Below are 23,783 nucleotides of genomic sequence, written 5' to 3'. Positions count from 1 at the left end.
CGCACGTACGTTTGTGAGAGAAAGCTGCGAAAAAATTTAGTATTTTCCAAAATTGTGAGCTTATATTAAAAATATTTTTCCGCATAATAATATCTGCCTTTTATCATTTCTCGCGTGCTTACAGATTTGTAAAGAATGACAAACTGGCAAATGGAGGTTGGAAGAATGACATTATATATATTATTTCCCATCGGTGTGTATTACTATTTCAATCAGTCGGACAGCCTTGACGAATGGATAAAGGAAGAGAAGAAAAAGTTTGCTCCTGTAAGTGGTAAGCAACGGGAGGAATTCGCACAGTTTATCGAAGAATTTAATAACAAACAACGTATGAGGCAACTGGTGGAAATGGAAGCCAAGTATCAGGAGACGAAGATGAAGTAGGTTCTCTCTTGTAAAACTAAAGAAATATAATACATATATGTTATAAAGTAATGTTATAGATGTTTCTTATTTGAATGAAGTTTAATATTTGCGTTTAATATAAGAAAAATTGACAAGTCGCGGAAATAATGATGAGAATCGCGTACAAGATGTTCTTCGGTCGGAATTCGGACACGGCGGGGGCATAAACTATTTAGTGGCACCGTTTCCGATTGGTCGGTTTGAAATTTTTCAGTCGCACCAGTGTTGCATGCACAATGAACCGGCAAGAGAAATCTGTTTAATTATTGATAACACGCATCATCTCTATTCTTTCCCTCTATCTTATTATTTGTTGTTTATTAAACAAATTTTAGTAATATCGTACAAGTTGTTGTTAGCCAACTGTGCAATAAGAAATAGTACTATTGTATAGAGCTAGCATCGAATAGGAAGTAATTGGAATATATGTGGTTAATACATGGGAATTTAACGAATAGAAAGTTTATCGTATTTAATTCACGATTTGGTAGACGCTGAAATCTTATTATTCTGTGAAAGTAAAAAGCAAACAGATTTTTCATCTATAGTAATACATAGCAACAGAATATCATGTAGATTGTTAATTATTGTAATTACAAGTATTTGGGATTACAGGGGTGAAACCCCTGATCAGTTTTCTATATAAAAATAATGAATGGTTTTACATTTCAGAATTGAAAATTACTGAAATAAATAGATAAAAAGTTGCAATGGTTCAGTTACGGTACACTCGGAATTTATTTTTGCGTGGAGTATGCGTTATATATCTGTTTGCGTTTCTTAGCTTTTATATACAAATTCCGGGTGAGTACTCTGCTTTACTTTGATTGAAATTAATGTCCCGACGAGGGACAATTTTGTTTCACATTAACGTTTTTCCCGTTTGTTTTCGATTACGAAAAAGGATTGTACGGCGATAATGGGATTCTACCGGCTAGGACTCAGTTAGATCTGAAAAGTCGTACACCTTTACTTGCTAAATTTAGACAGAAACCATCATTGCTATGGTTTGCTCCTTACTTTGGATTAAATGTAGAGTACATGTTAGATGTATTATCGCTTGCTGGAATTGTACTTTCCTTTGCGGGGTAATAATCAGTTGGCTGAATTTATCATTTCGGTTATATTTTAATGTATTTAATGTAATATACACGCTACGGCTTGACTAGCGGCTAATAATGGCGATTTTCAGATTTCTTTCGCAAAAGTTTTGCATCGCACTGGTATTTGCGCTACTTTGGTCATTGTATTATTCTATGTATCAAATTGGTCAGACGTTTATGTGGTTCCAATGGCAAGTATTTTCCGAATGTTTGAAGAGATACGAGTATACTTAATACTTGATATATACTTTTACAGGGATGTACTTTTATTGGAAGCAGGATTTTTATGTATATTTGTAGCACCGTTTTGCTACTCGCAAAATGGCAAAACAAGCACTCCGTGCGATGCGTTGACATTTTGGACGATACGCTGGTTACTTTTCCGCTTGATGTTTTCTAGCGGAGTAGTGAAACTTACTTCCGGTTGTCCGATATGGTGGAAATTAGATGGTATAAAATTTGAACAAACATATTTCAGGTTTCGATCAAGCTGGAAGAGAATGTTTCCTTTTCGTTTCCAATAATATGTTTCAGCTTTGAATGTACATTTCGAATCGCAGTGTATACCTACTCCGTTAGCATGGTACGCGCATCATTTACCAACCTGGTTTTTACGCTTCACCACTGTGATTGTCAATATTTTTGAACTTGTCATTCCATTTTTATTCTTCTTTCCGAACAGAAAAGTGAGGATAGTAGCATTTTATATGCAGGTAAATAATATTTATACAGAGATGGCGGAAATCGATAAGCAGTCACTTAATATTCTTTATCGATTCTACTAGGTATTCCTTCAGATACATATTATAGCGACGGGAAATTATAATTTTTTTAACTTCTTAACCATTTGCTTATGTATCTCATTGTTGGACGATCAGTTTTTCTACAGAAAAAAATCGAAAACTAGTTCCATAAATTTCATCAACTGCTTCTCTACAGTGTTATGTATTTTAGTCTACGCAGGAGTATTTTATGCGACGTGTATATATTATAATCTTAGATTTTCTGATAATTGGACTATTCAAAGCGATATCGGTATGTAGATGTTTCTATACACGATAACACACTAGCTTGTCTTTAGAAACGATCGTTAATTCTCCAATTGTTTCAGCGTTTACACAAGAACAGTTTGATTATGTTCTGTCACGAGCAATTCCAATTTCCATCTATATCGGTATCACATCTCTCGGATTTATGGTGGCCAATGCAATAGTTACGTCCCTATTAACGGTGAAAGGGATAAGAAATAAAATTTCCGCGACACTTGTTACGAGCCTTTATACAACAGCAGTCTGTTTTATTTTCGCAATGAGTATTGTACGTAATAATCTTTCTTCTTTTCTTTTCTTTTCTTTTCTTTTCTTTTCTTTTCTTTTCTTTTCTTTTCTTTTCTTTTCTTTTCTTTCCTTCTTTAGCCGTATTAACAGTATTGAACTAATTTTCCTGCGGATTATAGGTACCGTACGCGACGCTACACCATACTCACAATTTAACGGTACCAGTTCAATTAAGGCAAATGCAAGCAAAAGTTGAACATCTACATCTGGTGAATAGTTATGGATTATTTAGACGTATGACCGGAGTGGAAGGTAGACCGGAAGTAATAATCGAGGGGAGCAATAGTATCGATGGTCCATGGAAGGAATATGAATTTTTGTATAAACCAGGAAATATTAATAATTCGTTACCATTTGTCGGTGGGTCAGATATAGTTAACCTATTTCTAAATCCTCGTTATACTACTTATTTATAATTTCAGCGCCTCATCAACCACGACTCGATTGGCAAATGTGGTTCGCAGCGTTGGGTACCTATCACCAAAATCCATGGTTAATGTCGTTAGCGTATCGTCTTTTAAGTGGTCAGCCGGAAGTATTAGCTCTAATGAATAACATAGAGAATCCATTTCGTGATAAACCACCCAGATACATCAAAGCTAGTCTCTATCGTTATCATTACACCCCGTGGAGAGAATCGTGAGCGTGATTTTTATCACCACTTATTTTTGTACACATTATATTTATTTCTGGATTTCAGCATAACTCGTGTTGACCAATTTATTTCACGTGTTTTAGGTGGACTGAAAGAGCTTGGTGGACGAGAGAAAAAATTGGGGAATACTTTCCCATATTCAGTCACGATTATCCACCGCTTACCGAATATTTATCGAAAATGAAGATCATTCAAGACAAGCCAGCCTTCAAAATAACAAACAAAACACTGAAACTATTCCTCGATAACAGTAGGTCTTTAATTAGCAAAATTGAAGCTAGCCTCCTCCTGTGGGGTGTTTTTACAGCAGGTTGTACAATTATCACAACTAGCTATAACAATTCGGTCTCGAAAAAGAAGAAGAAGTAGTCGTCGATCGATCAATCGATCGATCGATCGATCGATCGATTTCTACCGCAATTGATCGAATATTATATATAATATAATATAACATAACATAACATAACATAACATAACATAACATAACATAACATAACATAACATAACATAGTATAATATAATATACGCGTACAAGTTTGTTTTTAATTTAAACGTGTCGTAGTCGTTTGGACTTGGTATTTCGTTAGTATTTCTTTTCGATACATTTGAATTAAGCGATACTTGTAACCAAGTATCTAAATATTAAAGAGATTAAAGAAAGGAATATGGAAATAAAAGGAGAGAATGATTTACTAGAGAAGATTACACAATTCATTTCTTCGATTCAATTAATTTCTATGTACAAATGATTATTAGAGAGCCGGGAGGTAGCCGGGAGTAGGCAGGGTAGCGTAGTTTTCTACAGCACGTGTAAATATAGATCTTGATATCTTGAAATTTATATTCCGAGGCAAAAAACAATTTGTACACGCGATTCGAAGATGTATAAATAATCGATTACACGATCGCTTGATTTGCTACTATCCGTAACTTCTTCGCTTGATGTTTCTCCAATATATTCGATATCTCGGAAGTTTTCCTCTTCGATACCGATACATTGGCGTCATTGGACGAAAATGTATCTATTACGTAAACTTCTGGCAGAACAATTTTCGACAGACCTATCGGATATTTAAACAATTTTTCCAAACGTGTTTCTAATAAACCGAACGCCTGTTGGAACATGTTTGATTGTATAAAATATTGTTCAGACTTTCTATACTTTTCAGTTAATCGTTTCAAGTAGATTAAATTTTTGAAACTTAATAAAGTCGCACGAGTGGCGTACGTTATCGGTAGATCGCAATCTTTATTTATTTCAGCGGGGAAAGAAGCAAAACGAAATCTATGGGAATTAGTAGTTCTGTCGTTTGTATTGGCGGTAGATCGATGTAACAGCGCGTTCGTCGATGACAGCGAATGTTCGTTTTCGTGACGATTAACTTGAAACAAATTACTAATCTTTTGAAATTGTAATTGTTGATCATTGCCACCGATGTACGAGATGACGAGATTCGGTGTATCAAAATCTGTAGGTGCTTCCAGTAAAAAATTATTCTTTACATTTAAATTATAATCAATGGATCGGCTTTCGTTTGACTTTTTAAACTTAATTTGCGAATCGAACGGAAGCGGAGGTATAAAATGTGAGTTGTTCTCGTTCTCGTTCGATTGATCGGTACGAAACATGCGTAACTGGTAGTTGTTTATTACTCGAGAGGTCCGTTTTTCGTCGCTTTTCGATCTTATATGCTCTCTTATCGAATATGAAAGTTGCCGGTCCCCGTTGCTTAATTTCATGTAGACGGCGTCGTTCTTATCGGGTAAATAAAGATTGGCGTTCAATACTCTTAGAATATTGTACAAGTTGATCGTGGTACGTTTCAGTTTTTCTGCTCCGTCGTCGTCGTCGTCGTCGTCGTCGTCGTCGTCGTCGTCGTCGTCGTCGTCGTCGTCGTCGTCGTCGTCGTCGTCGTCGTCGTCGTCGTCGTCGTCGTCGTCGTCGTCGTCGTCGTCGTCGTCCCCGTCCCCGTGTTCCCGTTCCCATTTCCATTCGTGGGTAAATTTTTCGACTTTATATTTTATATGAAAGTAATCGATCAACTGTTTATCTATATCATTTTCTTCAAAGGTTTTATCAGTCGCGTTACTTTTAAATCTAAATAGTGGATCCTTGATATATTCTACTATCAGGTGTTGTTGTTCGGCGATTTTATTTTCATTGTAAAAACGATGTTTGTGTAGTTGAAACAAGGAAACATCCCTCGCGATGTATTTCTTGAGAGCTGTGTGCCTGTGTCTCAATTGAGTTCTAGTCTTGTATGCAAATTGTTTGGCTATCACGGACCAATTTGGACCGATACGTCTAAACAGATTCAATAATTTCGTATCATCCTCGAGCGTCCATAGATTTTCAGTCTGATTGATGGTTAATGTTTGATAACGGTCATGAAGCTGAACAGTGGATCTATTAGGCATCAGTATGGCCGATATTTTACGGAAATTCCTACCATATTTGGTAACAGCATCGATTAATATATTGTCCTCGGTTTTAGTGAATCTACCTTTCGTTAAATACGGAGTCAAACTATACGTCCATCGGAAATAAGCTTGCTGTTTTGTTCGATTGTGCATCCAACTACCAACCTCCCCCCAAGGAATAAAGTCACCGATTTGGAATATTTCAATTACTTTCAAAAGTCTTTCGTCCTCCTCGTGATTCCAACTGCAATTTCGAATTTTAGGTAGCTTCTTCTTTGTATTATATCTAATGAAACATTGATACGCGGTACGATTCGTACGCAATTCTTTGACGATTCTGTCCCAGTTTTGAAATTTGTATTTCTCTGCTATTTGCTTCAGTTTGCCGTCTTCCGATCTTGTCCAATCGAGTTTATTGATGTCAGGTCGGAGGAAAACATTCCACATGACGCGACAATCAAGCGGAGAATGTATATCTTCGAAATGAAGCGACGATATTTTATACCAATCCAATTGTTTTTCTTGCACCGAGTCCAATAAATTGTCTAGAAAATTTGTAGATAAAAACTCGTCCATTCCCGCTTCCCTCTTCCCCTTTAATCTGAACATTATGTCATTTACTCTTGTACATCCTATCCTTTGGTTACACAATATCGAAGCCTTAGCTATGACTTCCTCTCGTACCGCTTTCAAAAGTTTATCTCTTTCAGTTTCCGTCCACGAACAAACTTTAGGAAGGTTCCTTAGTTGCAATTCTTTCCGCTTTTCTTTTAATATCTCATCTTCGTTATTGGAGGCAAAAAAATAATGTCTATCTTTAAAGTAAGGTATACCAGCGTTGCAAATTAGAACCTTTGTCTCGCCAACCATGTACCTTTGCAGGCTTCTTTCGATAGTCAGCAATTTACGTTCGCATTTTTGAAGCGCAAAAGTTAAATGCTGTTTCAAATTTAATAAGGAGGATGTTATTTGTTTGTTGCAATTCAACATGTTGCTACAATGCTCGATATCGCATTCCATGAAATCTTGATTTGGACATCTTGCTTGTAATACGTTTAACTGGTCGATACGATTATCATTTTCGTATCGAAATTTGGGTATACTTTTCAATACAGATACTTTGATCAAACCATCGGCATCATCGTCGTCGTCGTCGTCGTCGTCGTCGTCGTCGTCGTCGTCGTCGTCGTCGTCGTCGTCGTCGTCCTCGTCGTTATCCTCGTGCATCGCGTTCATAAGAAATAAATAATCGTTGCGATGTTATACGTGCACAGCAGGCTGAAAAATATTACATTCTTATGTAAATTAAACGATGAACGAAAAATAATTTCATTCGATAATAATATAGTTGCTGCAAGTTTTCACTTCCTATACACAATGGATAGACAATCCGATGAATAATTTTGTAAAACTCGAAAAGTTTTTATGCGCGAAGCTATAGAAATGATGAAGAAGAAATTTGTATAAAGTTTGTTTTGTTTACGCTCGAAAGTATACCGTGGTGGAACCGCGCGGTGATTCTATCGCGATAATGGAGAGTCGATGGAGTGAATTTTTAGTGAGCCAACGACAGTCGCGACGCGTTTGAAAATTTATTACCAGAATTCAGATTGACATTACCAGGCTGGATAGAGCCTATTCTCTATTGGACGATCAACGGGTGTCTCGCATGTATGCATGGGTCAGAAACGATGTTTTGATCTACTCTATCCCCAGACAACACAGCAAATCGCATAACATTCGAAAAACCACCAGCGTATCACGATGGCGCAATCCAGGTTCCGTAACGTAATTATTCATTTTGATTTTAAAATAAATTAACATAGATATAAGATTATACCTTAACTTATTTCATTAGTTGTTATAATTTCATCCTATATTAATTAATACAAGTATTTATTATATTAATTAATATAAGTAATAAATAATATAAGCGTAGCACCATCTCTGTGAAAAGCGCTGAAACTGCTCGCACACCGTTATCGAGAGGAATGGAACTAACCCCCGAGTAGTTTCAGCACTTTTCACAGAGATGGCGCCACGCTTATAGTTTTTGTGGGTTTTTGTCTTGTCCACGATATTTTCTTCTAATTAACTTTTGCTGAGGATGACTTTTATGTAACAAGTTTATTTAACAACAACAAGTCTTTACAATTAAGGTAATTTGAATTAGAAACTAAGAAATACAAATCTAGATTTGGCAAAGGCAAATTGTGATGTGTACTCTTTTATGGTGTAGAAATAAGTGAATAATTTGAAAAGCGTAGAAATTTGAAAGACGTCGCAAACGAGAGTCTCTTGTTTATAGATGACATGAATTAATTTTGAAACAATTTCCTAATGAAAATGTACCCTCCGAGGAGCGGAAGTAGATGGCTGTGAATGTGTCTGCTTATATGAGGAAGTCGGTAACGTCGGTAACGTCGGTAACGCCACATTACCCCCCTCCAAGTCACTTGGCCGGGAAGGACAAGTAGACGATTTACGTTCATAAGTTCTTAGTGGTACAGAATTTTCTTCAACTTCCATGAACGCTGGTTTAAGCCGTTCTGTAGAAATACATTGATTATTTCCTCGGAAATCGATAATGAAATTGTAATCTGAAACTCGTTCGACGACTTTAAATGGTCCCTCATATGGTTGTTCCAGAGGTTTTTTGACTGCATCTACGCGAACGAATACATGTGTGCAGGAATGTAAATCTTTAGAGAAGAAATGTGATTTTTTAATATGATGCATAGATGGTTTAGGCCGAATAAGTCGCATGGCCTCACGAAATTTATCAATTCTAAAATCATCATTTAGTTGAGAGTCATTAAATAGTTCTCCAGGTAGTCTGAGAGTCGTTCCATATAGCATCTCAGCAGCAGATGCCCCAAGATCTTCTTTAAAACTGGATCGCAGGCCTAACAAAACAGTGGGAAGAACTGCAACCCAATTCTTTTCTCCATGGCACATAATGGCTGCCTTCAAAGATCTATGCCACCTCTCAACCATTCCGTTTGAAGAAGGATGATATGCAGTTGTTCTAATTCTTTTGCATCCAAGTAAATTTGTTAATGCTTGAAAAAGTTGTGCTTCAAATTGTACGCCTCTATCAGTAGTTATAGTGATAGGAGCACCAAATCTCGATACCCAGGTGGCATAAAACTTCGAGGCAACCGTTTCCGCAGAAGCTTCCTTCAATGGAACGGCCTCAGGCCACCGGGAAAATCTATCTATGATAGTTAAACAATATTTATAATTATTAATTTCTGGAAGTGGTCCAATTAAATCTAAATGAACATGTTCAAATCTACCTTGTGGAATGGCTATGTGTTGAGGTAGATTTATAGTATGACGTGATATTTTACTTTTTTGACATTGTATGCAAGATCTGGCCCAATGAGTTATGTCCTTATTCATATTTGGCCAAACATACTTATCACTAATCATCTTTTTTGTGATACGACCACTAGGATGAGCTGGACCATGAATAATGTCGAAAATTCCTCTGCGCAACGTTTCTGGTATATAAGGCCTAATGTGATTATTCGAAATATCGCAATAAATGGCGGCTTCTGATTCGGTTATCTTTAACTTTTTTAATTGTAATGATGTGTTATTATTTAATATTTGTTGCAATTCTAAATCTTTATCTTGATGTTCAGCAATGTCTTTCATGCTTACCGCAACTGGCATGCTAATAACGTCCAGCCGTGATAATGCATCAGCTACCATATTTTCATTGCCCGGAATGTGGATTATAGTAGTTGAAAATTGTCCGATGTAATCTAAGTGTCTTAATTGTCTCGGTGAGGCTTTGTCGGATTTTTGAGAAAAAGCATAGATTAAAGGTTTATGGTCAGTCTGTATTACAAAAGTACGTCCTTCTAAGTAGTGTTTAAAATGTTTAATTGATTTGTATATGGCAGTTAGTTCTTTGTCGTACGTACTGTATTTAGTCTCAGCAGGAGAAAATTTTTTTGAAAAGAAACCGAGTGGTTCCCACATTCCGGTAGTGTTTTTCTGCTGTAGTACTGCGCCAATTGCCGAATCAGATGCATCTGTAACTAATGTAAGTGGTGCATTATCTTTCGGGTGTACCAGTAACGTTGCGTCCGCCAATGAATTTTTACAATTTTCAAATGCTATTTCAGCCTCTGGTGTCCAGGGAATTATGCGCTTGTCGCGTTTTTTAGCTCCCTCTAAAAACTTGTAAAGCGGTGATTGTATTCGAGCTGCATTTTTAATGAAACGTCTATAAAAATTAATAATGCCTAAAAATCGGCGTAAATCTTGTATGGTTTTTGGCTTAGTGTATTCTTGAATATTCTTAACTTTGTCGGGTACAGGCCTGGCTCCCTTATTATCTATCTGGTAACCCAGGTACTGAACGGATGACATGCCGAAATTACATTTTGATAGGTTAATGGATATTCCATATGTTTTTAAGCGTGAGAAAACTTGTTTGAGATGATGTTTATGTTCCGCTTCATTGGCGGAAGCGATTAATACATCATCCACGTAACAAAATGCGAAATCTAATCCTCGGAGTACTGTATCCATGAAGCGTTGAAATGTTTGAGCAGCATTTTTTAAACCAAAAGTCATAACGTTGTATTCAAAGAGGCCAAATGGTGTAATTATAGCTGTTTTTGCGCGATCTTCTGGCGCCATAGGTATTTGGTGATACGCTTTTTCTAGATCTAATGTTGTAAAAATGTTCGTCCCGTCTAGTCTGTTTGTGAAGTCTTGGATGTGTGGAATGGGGTATCTGTCAGGTACGGTTAAACTGTTTAGTCGTCTATAGTCCCCACAAAGTCTCCACTCACCATTCTTTTTTGATACCATATGTAATGGGCTTGCCCAAGGGCTACTAGACGGTTGGCAAATTCCTTGATTTAATAAATAATTAATTTCGGCTTGAGCTGCCTTAAGTTTTTCTGGAGGTAATCTCCGTGCTCGCTCTGCAAAAGGTGTTCCTTTTGTGATTATGTGATGCTGTATTTGGTGTTTAGGATTATCTTGTTTGCAAATTGGTCTAGTTATTTCTATAAATTCTTTAATAATGTTTTTATATGCGTTATTGGAATCTACTGTTGTGAGCGTCGGTTGCGTATCTGTCCTAAGCTCGCCTATGGTATGTAAGTTCGTAAGTCCGTCAATGAGTCTTCTGTTACGAATGTCCACCAGAAGACCGTAGTGTTTAAGAAAATCTGCGCCTAAAATTGGCTGTTTAACATTAGCTATGAGAAATTCCCAAAAAAATTGACGTCGTAATCCGAGGTTTAAACTTACTTTGGTCGTACCATAAGTATCTATCGGAGTACCGTTTGCTGCGTAAATCTTAAAGTCGGTGGGAGTTGATCCTCCTGTTGCCGATCTCAGCGGCAAGACGGAGATATCCGCTCCGGTATCCACTAAATACCTTATTCCACTACGTTTGTCTGATATTAAGAGGCGGCAATTTCCAATGCGACCTTCCGAAGCCGTCTCAATTCGGGTAGGCGCCGTTAGTTTTCCTGTTGGCCTGATGATGGTCGCTTCGGTGCTGATACTGTCCAAGAGCATGGTTGATTACAACGATAAGCTTGATTGCCGAATTTCTGATGATAAAAACATAAGCTATTGCTTCGCTCTCTTGATTGCTGCCGCAAGGGGGATGTTGATGAACGATATCGTGGTCTCCAAGATGTCCGCATTTGTTGTTCCATTTGCCGCATTTGTTGTTCCGTTTGCCGCATTTGTTGTTCCATTTGCCGCATTTGTTGTTCCGTTTGCCGCTTTTCTGTAGTAAATGTCTCCATCATCGATGTGAGACGATCTAATCTATCCCTCAGTAATGATATTTCGTTTCTTTCCGATGAATCTTCTGTTCTAGTTAAAATGGCTGCAATATTCCCGGAAGACATTTCTAAAATTTTATCTGCAAGCAATGCTAATTTTTCTAAGTCTGTCGTTTCACTAATAGCCAAAATACTCTTAACGTTTTCAGGTAACTGTTCTATCCATAAAGAACGAAGGACTGCATCTCCTATCTGACCTCCCGCTAAATTTCTTAGTCGTTGTAGAAAATGCGATGGTTTTTCATCGCCCATGCCACGGCTTCGCAAAGCCCTACGAAGTTTCGACTCAGGTGATTCATCGAAGGTATTTATTATTCGTTTCTTAACTTCCTCGTACTTTCCACGCGCCGGTGGCGAGGTCAGTACGTCAGCAATGTAAGGTAAAATGTTTTGATCGAGCTGAGTAACGACATATCTGTACTTGGTTTCATCACTACTGATTCTAGCGAGATCAAATACTAATTCAACTTGTGCAAACCATAAACTTGGATTTTCTTTCCAAAACGGTGGTAATTTACGTAAAGATGTTAAATTAATACTAACATCCTCCTGATCGGTTTGTTGGATTTTTGAAATATCCTCCTCTCTTAAGACGTCCTCCAGCGAAGAATCATCTCTTATTATGTCTTTTCTAACTGGCGATCTTGATACGGCCATCCTTAAATATTTGTTAGTTAAGATTGAATGCAAAAGCTGTTACGTTTATCAAATCGAGTGCGTTGATCAAATCGGCTGTGTTGCTGCGATGATCACGTTGGCTTCGATTATCACGTCGGTCGGGGTCACCAATTGTGGGTTTTTGTCTTGTCCACGATATTTTCTTCTAATTAACTTTTGCTGAGGATGACTTTTATGTAACAAGTTTATTTAACAACAACAAGTCTTTACAATTAAGGTAATTTGAATTAGAAACTAAGAAATACAAATCTAGATTTGGCAAAGGCAAATTGTGATGTGTACTCTTTTATGGTGTAGAAATAAGTGAATAATTTGAAAAGCGTAGAAATTTGAAAGACGTCGCAAACGAGAGTCTCTTGTTTATAGATGACATGAATTAATTTTGAAACAATTTCCTAATGAAAATGTACCCTCCGAGGAGCGGAAGTAGATGGCTGTGAATGTGTCTGCTTATATGAGGAAGTCGGTAACGTCGGTAACGTCGGTAACGCCACATTTTCTTATATATCTTTCTCTCTCTTCTACCTCTAAAAAAGCGGGAAATATTGAATAAATCGGAATGAAACTATTAACCATTAAATAACTATTGTGTAGTATATATTATTTATACGCGAGTGGTTAAAAATATTGCTGACTGAAGATGTAACAGGTTACTATACTATGTTGGTGCACCGTCGAGAAGTGATGCTTTAATAATAATAATAATAATAATAATAATAATAATAATAATAATAATAATAATAATAATAATAATAATAATAATAATAATAATAATAATAATAATAATAATAATAATAATAATAATAGTAATATTTGATGCTTACTCTTTAATAGTTCAGGGTACTTTAAAGAAGAACGAGGATGGAGAGTTAGTTAGTTGCAAGTTGAACTCTGAAACAGAACTAGTAGTTGATAAGATAAATAATTGGATGGGTGTAGGAAGGCGCTTTGAATAATAATAATAATAATACTAATAATAATAATGATGACGATGATGATAGGATTGGATAAATGTGTTTTTGGTAGGATTGTAAAGTTGTTAAATAAATCGGGAGAAGCGGCGTAAAATATTGTAATTGGTGTTTCGAGTGGATGCGTGTATATATGGGAATAATGCGTGTCGTCTAGTATAGAGGTAGCAAGTATATATAGATAGTCGGCAGGTTTTACCTAAAGTGGTGCATGCGCAGTTTCTACGGGGTGAATATGTCGGCTGGGTAAAGTACGTTAACTGTTATCATGATGAGTAGAACGATTTCCTTTGGTTAAGTTGATTGCCGTTACGTTGAATTTAAACGAAAACCGTGACAACTTAACGGTCGTAAGGTATGGATACAGTAAATAGAATTGATTCGCGAAATCAACCTCGCCATATTGTACATTAAAAAGTTAGTAAAGGAGGCCTTATGTCAAGTCACAGTTCAGTATTGAGGGGGCCGACGACGTGTGCCAATATGAAGAAGCTGTTTTCAAAAATCGAAAACACGTCGAAGGAGCCTAACAGTTACATAGGGAAGGTTTTCGTGATAGGCCGTCACACTGTCACTGTCGAAGAAGTTCTAGCCGAAGGTACGTTCGTATACCTTCAACCTTGAAGGTCCTCGTCCTTTTACATCATCTATTTTATTCGTACGTTTCAACATCGTTTCCTTCGGATCTGCTATTTTTCTGCAGATTTATCTGAAAGATAAACAAGTCCCTCTATTCTGTAACATGCATTTTTCTGCAAACATGTATCTTTTTTTTTTTTCTCTTTTTCCTACTTCTTCCTCTTATTTCACATAATAATCAATCAGTTTCACACATTCGAATGTACAAACGTCCATTATGTCATCGTTTATACTTGTCCATTTGTGTTTATACAGTGAAAATCTATCGTTTACGATATTATTAACAATATATATATGCGTATAGCCAAAAGAAGAAATTACACGTACGTCTTATATTTGTTTGCATGCGTTATCTTATAGCGGAAAAATTATTTTCTCCCAGGGACTTTAAAAATAATGGAATACAATGCGCTTAATATAATAATATAGAGAGAGTTGGTATGTAGAGAAAAAGGAAGTACAAGTAGATAAACAGAATCGATAAATTTTCAGATACTTGGAGCTATCTCTTATCTATACGTACATACATATATATGTGAAATGTAAAATTTTTTATTTCATTCATTTCATTTTCAAGCTATCGACAATCGATAAACCGTTCTATCGTTTGTAGGAGGATTCGCTATTGTGTTCTTGGTTAAGTCTTCTAGTGGACGTTACGCGCTTAAACGCATGTACGTTAATAATAAACATGACCTGAATGTATGTAAGAGAGAAATACAAATTGCAGTGAGTTTATTTTTTCTATTTCTTCGTTTTTCCTACGTATCGAAATTCTCTTGCGTCTACCGAATTATTTATTTTGAGTAATTATTATTTTCAGAGTAACTTGAGCGGTCACAAAAACATCATAGGATACGTAGATAGCAGCATCATTCATATAGGTGGAGGAGTACACGAACTTTTACTCTTAATGCCCTATTGCAAGTCCCAAGTTCTACAAATGATGAACAACAGGTTAAGAATTACGATAAATTCATTTCGAATACGTTAAGAGGAAAATTTGGAAAAATTGACAAAACTCTTACAGGTTACAGACTGGTTTCAGCGAATCTGAAGTTCTTCAAATATTTTGCGATGTTTGCGAAGCTGTATCTCGGTTGCATCATTGCCAAACGCCAATAATACATAGGGATCTAAAGGTTTGTCGTCGTCGTCGTCGTCGTCGTTGTCAGTGTGATTCTCGTCGGTTTCGTCGTTCCTTTGCTCAGTTGGAGTACTTTTCAGGTTGAGAATATATTGTACTCTGATACTGGTCATTACGTGTTGTGCGACTTTGGTTCTGCGACAGCAAAAGTCCTAAACCCGAGTGTGCAGGGAGCGGCGATTGTTGAAGAAGAAATTAAAAAGTATACAACTCTCAGTTATAGAGCACCTGAAATGGTTGATATGTATTGTGGGAAAGCTATTACGACGAAAGCAGACATATGGGTATACAATAAGTTTATAGCCTTTAATTTATTAGACTTAGTCGCGGAATAGGGCAGTAGATTTAGTAATTTTGGTAATTATTTAGGCACTGGGATGTTTGCTATACAAACTTTGTTTCTTTTCGTTACCATTCGGAGAGAGCACGCTTGCTATTCAATCGGGGAACTTTACGATACCGGATCACTCGAGGTATCTACTTTGTATATGCGTTAACTGATTGTTGATCGTTTTTGATGGTGTATCAAAGCTTGTGTTTCGCAAAATTTTACGTTTCAGATATAGTAGAAGTCTTCATTGTCTGATTCGTTATATGCTTGAGCCGGACCCTGACAATCGTCCCGACATTTACCAGGTTTCTGTGATTGCATTTCAAATTCAAAGTAAAGAGTGCCCAGTGCAGAATTTACATGTACGTAATAAGACATAAAATTACAATTATATGTTGCATCGTTCGAATATAAATAATAGAAAAGAAGAATAAAAAGAAAAGAAGAGAGAGGGTTTCTAAACTTTTGTTTTAGAAAGTACTGACTCCAGTGTTGGAATCGTTACCTTGTCCGCCTATGGAATCGGAGAACGTGAAAAGATCGTCGTTAGTAAAAACACCGAAACCGTCTCCTGTGACTACTGTCGAAGGTACGTCGGTTGCACCAAGGCAGCGGCCAAAAGGACAAGCTGTAAGCACAGGTCCGATAAGTTTAAGCGGCCAGATTGTAAGTCAAATATCTGGTCAAGGGAGTCAGGTGCAGTCGCAGAGTTCCGCAGGGAATACGATCTCGTATGTTCAAATGGGTCAACAGCTTGCTTCATTGAACGCATCTCAAGTTTACGCGGGACAGAATTTGCAAGTAACTGTCCAGTTACCAACGAATGCGCAAACAGCCCCGCATCAAGTATCGACACAATCGTCTCTTGTTCTGGTTTCACCGCAAGTGTGTTGCACGACTAGTCAAAACGTTCCATTTGGACATCAATCCCAACAAAACCAACAATCGCAATACAGTCAGTCGCAGGGTTCTACAGGGGTTAGACAATCCCCTATCGCTGTTCAAGATACACTTACTTACGATACACCGTACTACTTTGACGCGACGTCGGCTGGAAGTGCGAACGAAGAAAATCTGGAAGCGCTATTTCCATCATCTGGTAAGAGGAGATTTACTTTTTCATTCGATATTACTTAAACTGTGAACAAGTATATCATTCGTGTACTCGCAGGTTATCCGGATCCATTTAAAGATGATACTCGTGCTATGCCACCGCCAGCAAAAATACCACCCCCCGTAGCTTGCAAACCCTCGAAAATTATACCGAAGGTATCGAATATCCCTGTGAATAGTAGTTGTACTACTCCCAAGTTTGCGCCAGCCGCTTCAGTAACGTCAAACAAATTGAATACACCACCGGGGTCTAATAAAGTGACTCCTGTAACGCCACCAATTTTACCGAAACCGGTAAATAAGACAGAAAGCTTGAGTCAAAATATAAGTTCAAGCGTTTCTCCGCCTGACAGTCCGACACTCTCTTCTGCGCGTCATAGAAGGAATGTTAGCGATACAAGTGCTTTCAACAAGTAAATTATATATATAAATTATATATATATAAAAATGTGTAATATATACATGTGTATATCTATACACACGCACGCATACATATATATATATATATATATTTATTTATTTATTTATTTATTTATTTATTTATTTATTTATTTATTTATTCATTCGTTTATTTATAATGTAAGATTTTGCTTATTTAATTATTGTTTATACACTATAGAGCGTTTGCATCTGAAACAACACAATTTCTGGCGCCGTACGAGGCTTCAGTGAAGTCACGTTCGGAAGATGCTACCACTCCTGAAGTCTTCACCGATGTAAAATCTTATCTGGGATCTAGCGCTTCGCATGTACGTATTGTAAGTACATAGAGTGCACCGAATTCTCTTGATATTTTTCTTTCCAATTAATTTTATGCACCCATTGGTTAATTTTACGTTCATAACCGTTAATTATTCCCATTGTATTTATCGTTGTTATTATTTACTCTTATATTAAGATTGGTTACAACGGTGCTGTCGATGTGGTTGGACCTCTTATCTGTTTTGTCCTCTTCCACGTATCGTCGTTGTGTAGAGAGAAAAAGAGACCAAGAGATGTGTTATGACTAGCTCCTTCTTGTATTTTGTTCTCAGAACAGAAAATCAGCGATTCGCTTGCAGATATCTCGCTGCGATATAATAATTTCAGTTTACCGTATACACTAAGTTACTCGTCGTTCACATCGTATACTTTGTTGATTTAATTTTTTTTCACGACACTTGCCTTACAAATATGTACACGTAATATACGATATATACTTTCTTTATTATGCTCGATGTAATGAAGGAGACAGAAAACATTGTGCAATACTTTCAATTAGGGTGAACTCTCGAGTGTAACTGCTACCGAGGCCAGGTCATTGAGCGCGGATGTAGCAGCGTGGAATCCGTTTGAAGACGTACAGCCTTTCAATCAGTTAACAGAGGATCATATTTTTGGTGCCGAGTTTGATAAAATTCGAAGAGGAAGTAACGCGAGCATTAGTGGTGTAAAGAGTCGCGAGAGCCTCGTTATGACGTATGCGGAAGTACCGGAAGATCCATTCGAATCTGCACCCTTTAGTTTACCAAGTGAGTACGCGTGTGCGTTTAAATTCGATCGATAGAATTAGTTTGCAATTCGGGCAAACAAAATATACGGTTAATTGAGATTGTTGCTTCGTTTAAAGTGATATTAACGCGATGTACTTTTCAGCAGGAAAGAAGAATAAAATTGGATCGAAGACTGCAGCACTTGCTGGAGGTAATGCATAGATTGCTACGAACGCAGTCTTATTCCATTTTTCTTTTTCTCCTTTATGAGTCTGTATACAGCAGAGTTTTACAAGCGACACATAATGTACGTAAGCATATGCAAGCATAATCGATATTTTGCTTTCTTTCTTCTCTTCATCTGATCTCTTTTTCTTTTACGCCGCTTTACTTACTTTTCACCGACTCGTAGTTGAATATTATTTACTTCTTCATTCAATCTTTATTGTAACTCTTTTAACGTAGACTTTCGTGAAGAGGACAATATGCAGCAAGGCTATTTCGAATCGAGTCAACTGTCCAATGTGATAAAAAAAAATGGAATTTGCAAAGCAATTGTATACCCTAGAGGTAGAAAAGTACGAATTTTTATTAGACACTTTTTGATAGGTGCGCGTTAAATTACTGCTACTACTACTACTACTACTACTACTACTACTACTACTACTACTACTACTACTACTACTACTACCATTACTACTACTACTACTACCACTACTACTACTACTACTACCACCACTACTACTACTACCACTACTACTACTACTACTACTACTACTACTACTACTACCATTACTACTACTACTACTACTACTACTACTACTACTACTACTACTACCACCATCACTGCTGCTGCTGCTGCTGCTGCTACTGCTTCTATTGTTCTGCTATTAACGGCGTATTCGAATTAAATCGTGCGCAAACACGCAGAATTGTTTTTTGTTTAATATGTACGTACGAATGAAAGTCTACGATAAAACTTTTAACGGGATGTATACAGACTTGGCTCGTTTTTTTTTCTTTGTGCTGAAAAGTCTGAGGCAAACGGATCATGCAATTTAATCTGTTCCTAGTTACTACGTTACGGACAAAGATCCAAGTGTAATTTTGCATGATTATTCTTATAGAACTGTACCACGATTTCCTTATTTGAGAAACGATTTAGTGTTCCTTATGATGATAAAAAAAGGATAACACTCGCTGCAGGTGATGTCGGGTGACACGTAATGAGAGAGGCAATCGGCGTAGAACCATTGACGACGTATGCGTCGGTTCAGTTGGGCACTAAGGGGGTAGATGAGAAATTTTAGGGCCTTACTTTCCTATGTACTGTGTAACGATTGCAGTTTCAGTGGTCGACTACACGAATCAGACAGAAGTTGAGCGGTGGAAAAATTTCATTTCATTATTCTGCACACGAGAGCAATAGAGGTGAAGAAAACTTGTAACAGAAAATAAAACATTTGCTTAATCAGCTTAATCGTTAGCATTTTGGAACCATATCTATACGGAGTATAGATTATCATCGAGTGTAGAAGAAGTAATGGAAGAAAATTAGTTGCATCCGTATATGTAATAGCAAAAGGAAGAACGAAACGATAAGAAATGGAAAAGAGAATTATATTAGGGGGGAAGAGGTTGATAATTGAAAAGTAACTGTAAAATTCACGATTTCGAGTTTGAAAAAAAAGTGATCGTAAAATTGTTCTGATCGTTCGAACGATTTACTATGATTCGTTTGAATAACCAAAGATAAATGAATAAGTTGCGAGAAATGTTTGCTTAAGCAAGAAGAGGCATACGATTACGCGCGGAAGGAAACGCGGACGGAGATAGATAGGTGTTGTACGGAGGGGGGCGGGCGAGAGAGAGAGAGAGAGAGAGAGAGAGAGAGAGAGAGAGAGAGAGAGAGAGAGAGAGAGAGAGAGAGAGAGAGAGAGAAGGATAAGGGAGGGATAAGGGTGAACGTGAAGAAGTGTACGTTAAGCGAGAGGGAGTGTGTAAAAATTGTAAAGATTAAATATAGAGGAGCGCGGGACATGTAGAATGAACGAGATGAACAATCCGTAAACTTTGATTTTGACGAGTTTCCGAGAGGTGAACCAACCACAGCTACGTACATTTAATCTGTCGATTCAGAGAACAGAGAAATTTGCGGCAAGTGATTCGCGATCGTTGCTACTATCCGATGTATCAATGTATTGTACGTATGTGTATGTTTATTAAATATTACACTTGAAGTGTATCGTGAGTGGCGTTTCTCGTGTCTGTACATCTGTAGATAAGTAACTGACAAAGTCATTTAACGGCAAGTAATTTAGTAAACTGCGGCAATAGTACACCATCATCAGTTATAAATTACGTATTAATAAAAAACGATGCGTTATTATTTCTGTACATACACGCATGCTCGAAGCAAATTTCAATGTTCAATTCCAATGCAAATATAATATATAGTATTAAATATGAAATTATACGAGAGTTGGAAAGATGTGTATTGCATTCTGGGATTCTTCGTTGTTACATAAATTATCCTCGTTCATTTGAACGAGGAAGGTGAAGAAAACATTTATATACTCGCGCTATACACGTACATACCCAACTGGATTCAGTGCGTTCCTTGGGTATGTAATGCCTTGTACCCGTGGTACCTATTCATGAAATAAATTGTAATTTTACTTGAATTATAATACTAAATAACGAATGAGAAAGAAACAAAAATTTGTAACGCTACCAATGTATACATAAGAGGAAGGTATATCGGAAAGCGTATTGTAAATTCTATTCTAGCAACAAGTTGGAGAAAGTAGTCGAGTAAAAGCGCGAATGATATTAAATGAATTTCGTTTTACTTTCTTCGTTCGTTTCCAACAACAGATTGGAAAAAGTAAGAAATTAGCGAAATAGCTAGTAGAATAAGATTTATTGTGTCGTGTCTAAATCCCTACGTACAATTTTCTACCTTGTTATTTATGTTTGTCCTTTTTTTCGTTTCTTTCTTTTCTTGATAATCGTTTGTTAACATTTAGTTTAGTAGTTATTTAGTATCGCGTGTATGTGCAAACTAATGTTCCAATATCACGAAATATCAATCTCATTAATTTTCGTTCGTACGTTTATATGTGCGTAGCTACAATTGATTTTCGCTAAAGTGAATCATGAATACTTGGCTACTACTACAATATCCGAATTCGTCAGTAACTTTATTCTTTCTTGTCTTTTCATTGCCTCTTTCTTTTTCCACCTTCTCGCATTTCGAAATCTTGGTATACGTATTTGTATTTCGTTTGTCTCTCTGTCTGGAACACACTAATGAGTTCAGGGGGCGTAATTAAAAGTTGAAGATATTTGTCCTGCCTCTATTGTTTGCCTCCCGTTGTGTCTTCGTTTCTCGACTCTTGTACGATACGAAAGATTTTCGTACGGCTAATCTTTAGTATGTCTGCTGTATGTAATGCCAAACGATTAAGTACGCGATTCGAGAGCACCAGAGAAAAGGCTGACAATCTTGGACATCTTATTCGCTGTATTAAGGTAACGATGTTACAGCAATAAACGTTATGTACATAACAATATGGTGTTTGCAGTATTGTGGTTTTTTTCTTCTTTCTCTTCTTCTTCTTCTTCTTCTTCTACTTCTACTTCTTCTACTTCTTGCTCTCGTTCTTGTTCTTGTTCTTCTTCTGCTACTTCATGTTCCATGGAAGAATATGAAACAGAGAGTTGGTAGATTGTACGTAAAAGCGATGAATTGGAATCAAGTTACATCGATTAATTAAATGATTACTGCGTTGCGTTAGATCTTTAGTTAACCTTAACTCGGTGAATCTGATTAGAACTGTTCCAGACTAAATGATGAATCTGTGGAATGGAATAGGTCCTGCGAGGCATAAAGCTGAATCGGAGCTGGAGGAAGAGAAAGAGGCAAAAGATTGGAGAAAAGAGAGAGAGAGAATAATGGAACTGTAACAGACCTAATCAGACATGTCTTTCCTTTCTCCTAATTGGTTTAACGAGTAACGAGCGATAATCATCGGGCGTTTAAGCCGACACGATGCGTCCCGTTTTCGCGGTCTAAAATCATTGATCACAGTCAACTTACGTGAGTTCTCTATTTCGCGTATATACGTAGATGGATAAATTGAGTTGGCCGCTTGATAGATTTTAGTAGCGAATAAATTCAAATTGGCCGTTAAACGCATGATGCATGATGAAACGGGAGCACGTGTTGGCTGATAATTAGTGTCGTGTAAAATTCCGTGATTGTTGGGGAAGAAAGAGAAGAGAAGGAAAATACGATCTGAGAAATTACAGATACGTTCTTTTTCAGGCAAATCTGTGAAGGGTAGACCAAGAATACCTCCTAAACAATGGAACCAGGGAACGGAGCATTCCGAATCAGATGACGAGATGATCTTTTTAACAGAGAATAATCCGTTAATTGTACGGGTGGTCCCCCCCATTGAAGATCGGATCAAGTACGAAAAGTTATCGCTCAAGGCTGACGATCCATCCAGTGATAGCGACAAGGATTTATCAGAGGAGCGAATAAAGCGGAATAGAAGAAGAGCGAGGAATCTGTTACGTAGAAGAAGAATGATACCGGTTGAGAAAAACTTGATAACGGAAGATCATCAATCAAGCGGTAATAGGACCGAGAAAGAGGATGAGTATGAGGATGACTACGATGATGACAACGAACGGAAAGACGATAAGGACGTAAAAATGAATAAAAGCGACGAGCAAGATGGTAGAGTAAAAAAGGCGAAAAAATCGCAAACGAAAACCGAACCGAATTTCGCGAAGCGATCGCTCGGTGATCCATTCATCGTTGATCATCGACGCAACTCTCTAAATTTGCAAACTTTCAACACTGCTGTTTCGTCGACTGCGGGAAAAGAGAAGGAAGTGAAATTGTTGACCAACGTGTCATGTAAATTTGAAGATGTTTTCGCTTTAGCCCCGTTCCCAAGCTCGTTTCACGGTTCGAGAAAGACAATCGTTCCCGTTGTTTTCGATTTAACGAAAGTATCCAACGTAGCGGCAGTTCTAGAAAGCAACTTCTCACCGAGATGCGATGTTCATTTTTTATCTAGAGAAACGCACAGACTACCGATCGATAAACTAATGGTAAATCTTCATCGAGATTCGAGACCGAAGAGAAACGAAGTAGAAAATCGAGAAATAGAAATGCAGAGTAACAAAGAAGAAGAAGAAGAAGAGAAAGAAGATGAAAAACGGAAAGGAACAAAGACAGAAGAAGCAAAGGAACGGAGAAAGATAAAAGAAGAAGAAGAAGAAGAAGAAGGAGGAAGCTGTAGAGAAAGACACAAGTCACCATCTAGTTTGGACAATTCAGCAAATGTCAGGAAAGAAACATCGATTTCGAATGAAACAGCTGCTCTCGCATTGAATACAAAATGTAACGATCTTCTCATATCTGTAGAAACTTCAAAAGATTTGTTCGGTTCTATACCATTTAATGAATTCGCATTTAAGTCCTCCTCCTCCTCCTCCTCGTCGTTGTCGTCGTCGTCGTCGTCGTCGTCGTCGTCGTCGTCGCTGTTGTCGCCATCGCCGTCGTCATCATCGTTACCGTCATCGCTATCGTCGTCGTCGTCGTCGTCGTCGTCGTCGTTACAAGAATCGCAATCACAACCGTTGGATCTGATTGATAATAATT

At 37.3% G+C, this 23,783-nt stretch overlaps 4 protein-coding genes across 7 annotated transcripts; 3 read left to right on the top strand and 1 right to left on the bottom strand.

Moving 5' to 3' along the window:
• Nucleotides 1-120: 120 nt before the first annotated feature.
• Nucleotides 121-384, top strand: LOC143432944 (protein PET100 homolog, mitochondrial-like). The gene has a single exon (XM_076909949.1). The coding sequence runs from the start codon at nt 136-138 to the stop codon at nt 382-384; it is 249 nt and encodes an 82-aa protein (XP_076766064.1). The 5' UTR covers nt 121-135.
• Nucleotides 385-1,078: 694 nt separating this feature from the next.
• On the top strand, nt 1,079-4,249 carry LOC143433332 (lipase maturation factor 2). Its single transcript, XM_076910630.1, has 12 exons — nt 1,079-1,209; nt 1,310-1,493; nt 1,598-1,699; nt 1,765-1,958; nt 2,043-2,221; nt 2,294-2,543; nt 2,620-2,825; nt 2,965-3,205; nt 3,268-3,484; nt 3,584-3,865; nt 4,063-4,082; nt 4,149-4,249. Exons 1-12 carry the CDS (start codon nt 1,116-1,118, stop codon nt 4,247-4,249), a joined length of 2,070 nt encoding a protein of 689 aa, XP_076766745.1. The 5' UTR covers nt 1,079-1,115.
• Nucleotides 4,250-4,252: 3 nt separating this feature from the next.
• Nucleotides 4,253-7,063, bottom strand: Pbp95 (proximal sequence element A Pbp95). The gene is made up of 3 exons (XM_076910629.1): nt 7,052-7,063; nt 4,404-6,980; nt 4,253-4,330 (listed from the first exon to the last, which is right to left on the bottom strand). Exons 1-3 carry the CDS (start codon nt 7,061-7,063, stop codon nt 4,253-4,255), a joined length of 2,667 nt encoding a protein of 888 aa, XP_076766744.1.
• A 6,552-nt stretch (nt 7,064-13,615) lies between these two features.
• On the top strand, nt 13,616-18,433 carry Nak (Numb-associated kinase). 4 transcript variants are annotated; one of them, XM_076910708.1, is made up of 12 exons: nt 13,616-13,996; nt 14,651-14,766; nt 14,861-14,994; nt 15,068-15,179; nt 15,265-15,468; nt 15,554-15,657; nt 15,745-15,877; nt 15,990-16,614; nt 16,687-17,041; nt 17,248-17,386; nt 17,890-18,139; nt 18,267-18,433. In XM_076910708.1, the coding sequence occupies exons 1-12, from the start codon at nt 13,834-13,836 to the stop codon at nt 18,320-18,322; spliced, it is 2,391 nt and encodes a 796-aa protein (XP_076766823.1). In that variant the 5' UTR covers nt 13,616-13,833; the 3' UTR covers nt 18,323-18,433. The 4 variants fall into 4 exon arrangements, with proteins under 4 accessions (XP_076766823.1, XP_076766822.1, XP_076766825.1 ...); XM_076910707.1 differs by having other exon boundaries at nt 18,264-18,433; XM_076910710.1 differs by lacking the exons at nt 17,890-18,139; nt 18,267-18,433 and adding an exon at nt 17,527-17,641 and having other exon boundaries at nt 17,248-17,377.
• Nucleotides 18,434-23,783: the final 5,350 nt, after the last annotated feature.

Source organism: Xylocopa sonorina, chromosome 2 (assembly GCF_050948175.1).
Source record: "Xylocopa sonorina isolate GNS202 chromosome 2, iyXylSono1_principal, whole genome shotgun sequence".
Taxonomy (NCBI): Eukaryota; Metazoa; Arthropoda; class Insecta; order Hymenoptera; family Apidae; genus Xylocopa; species Xylocopa sonorina.
Note: the sequence above shows the minus strand (reverse complement) of the source record. Positions and strands in the feature narration are given on the sequence as shown.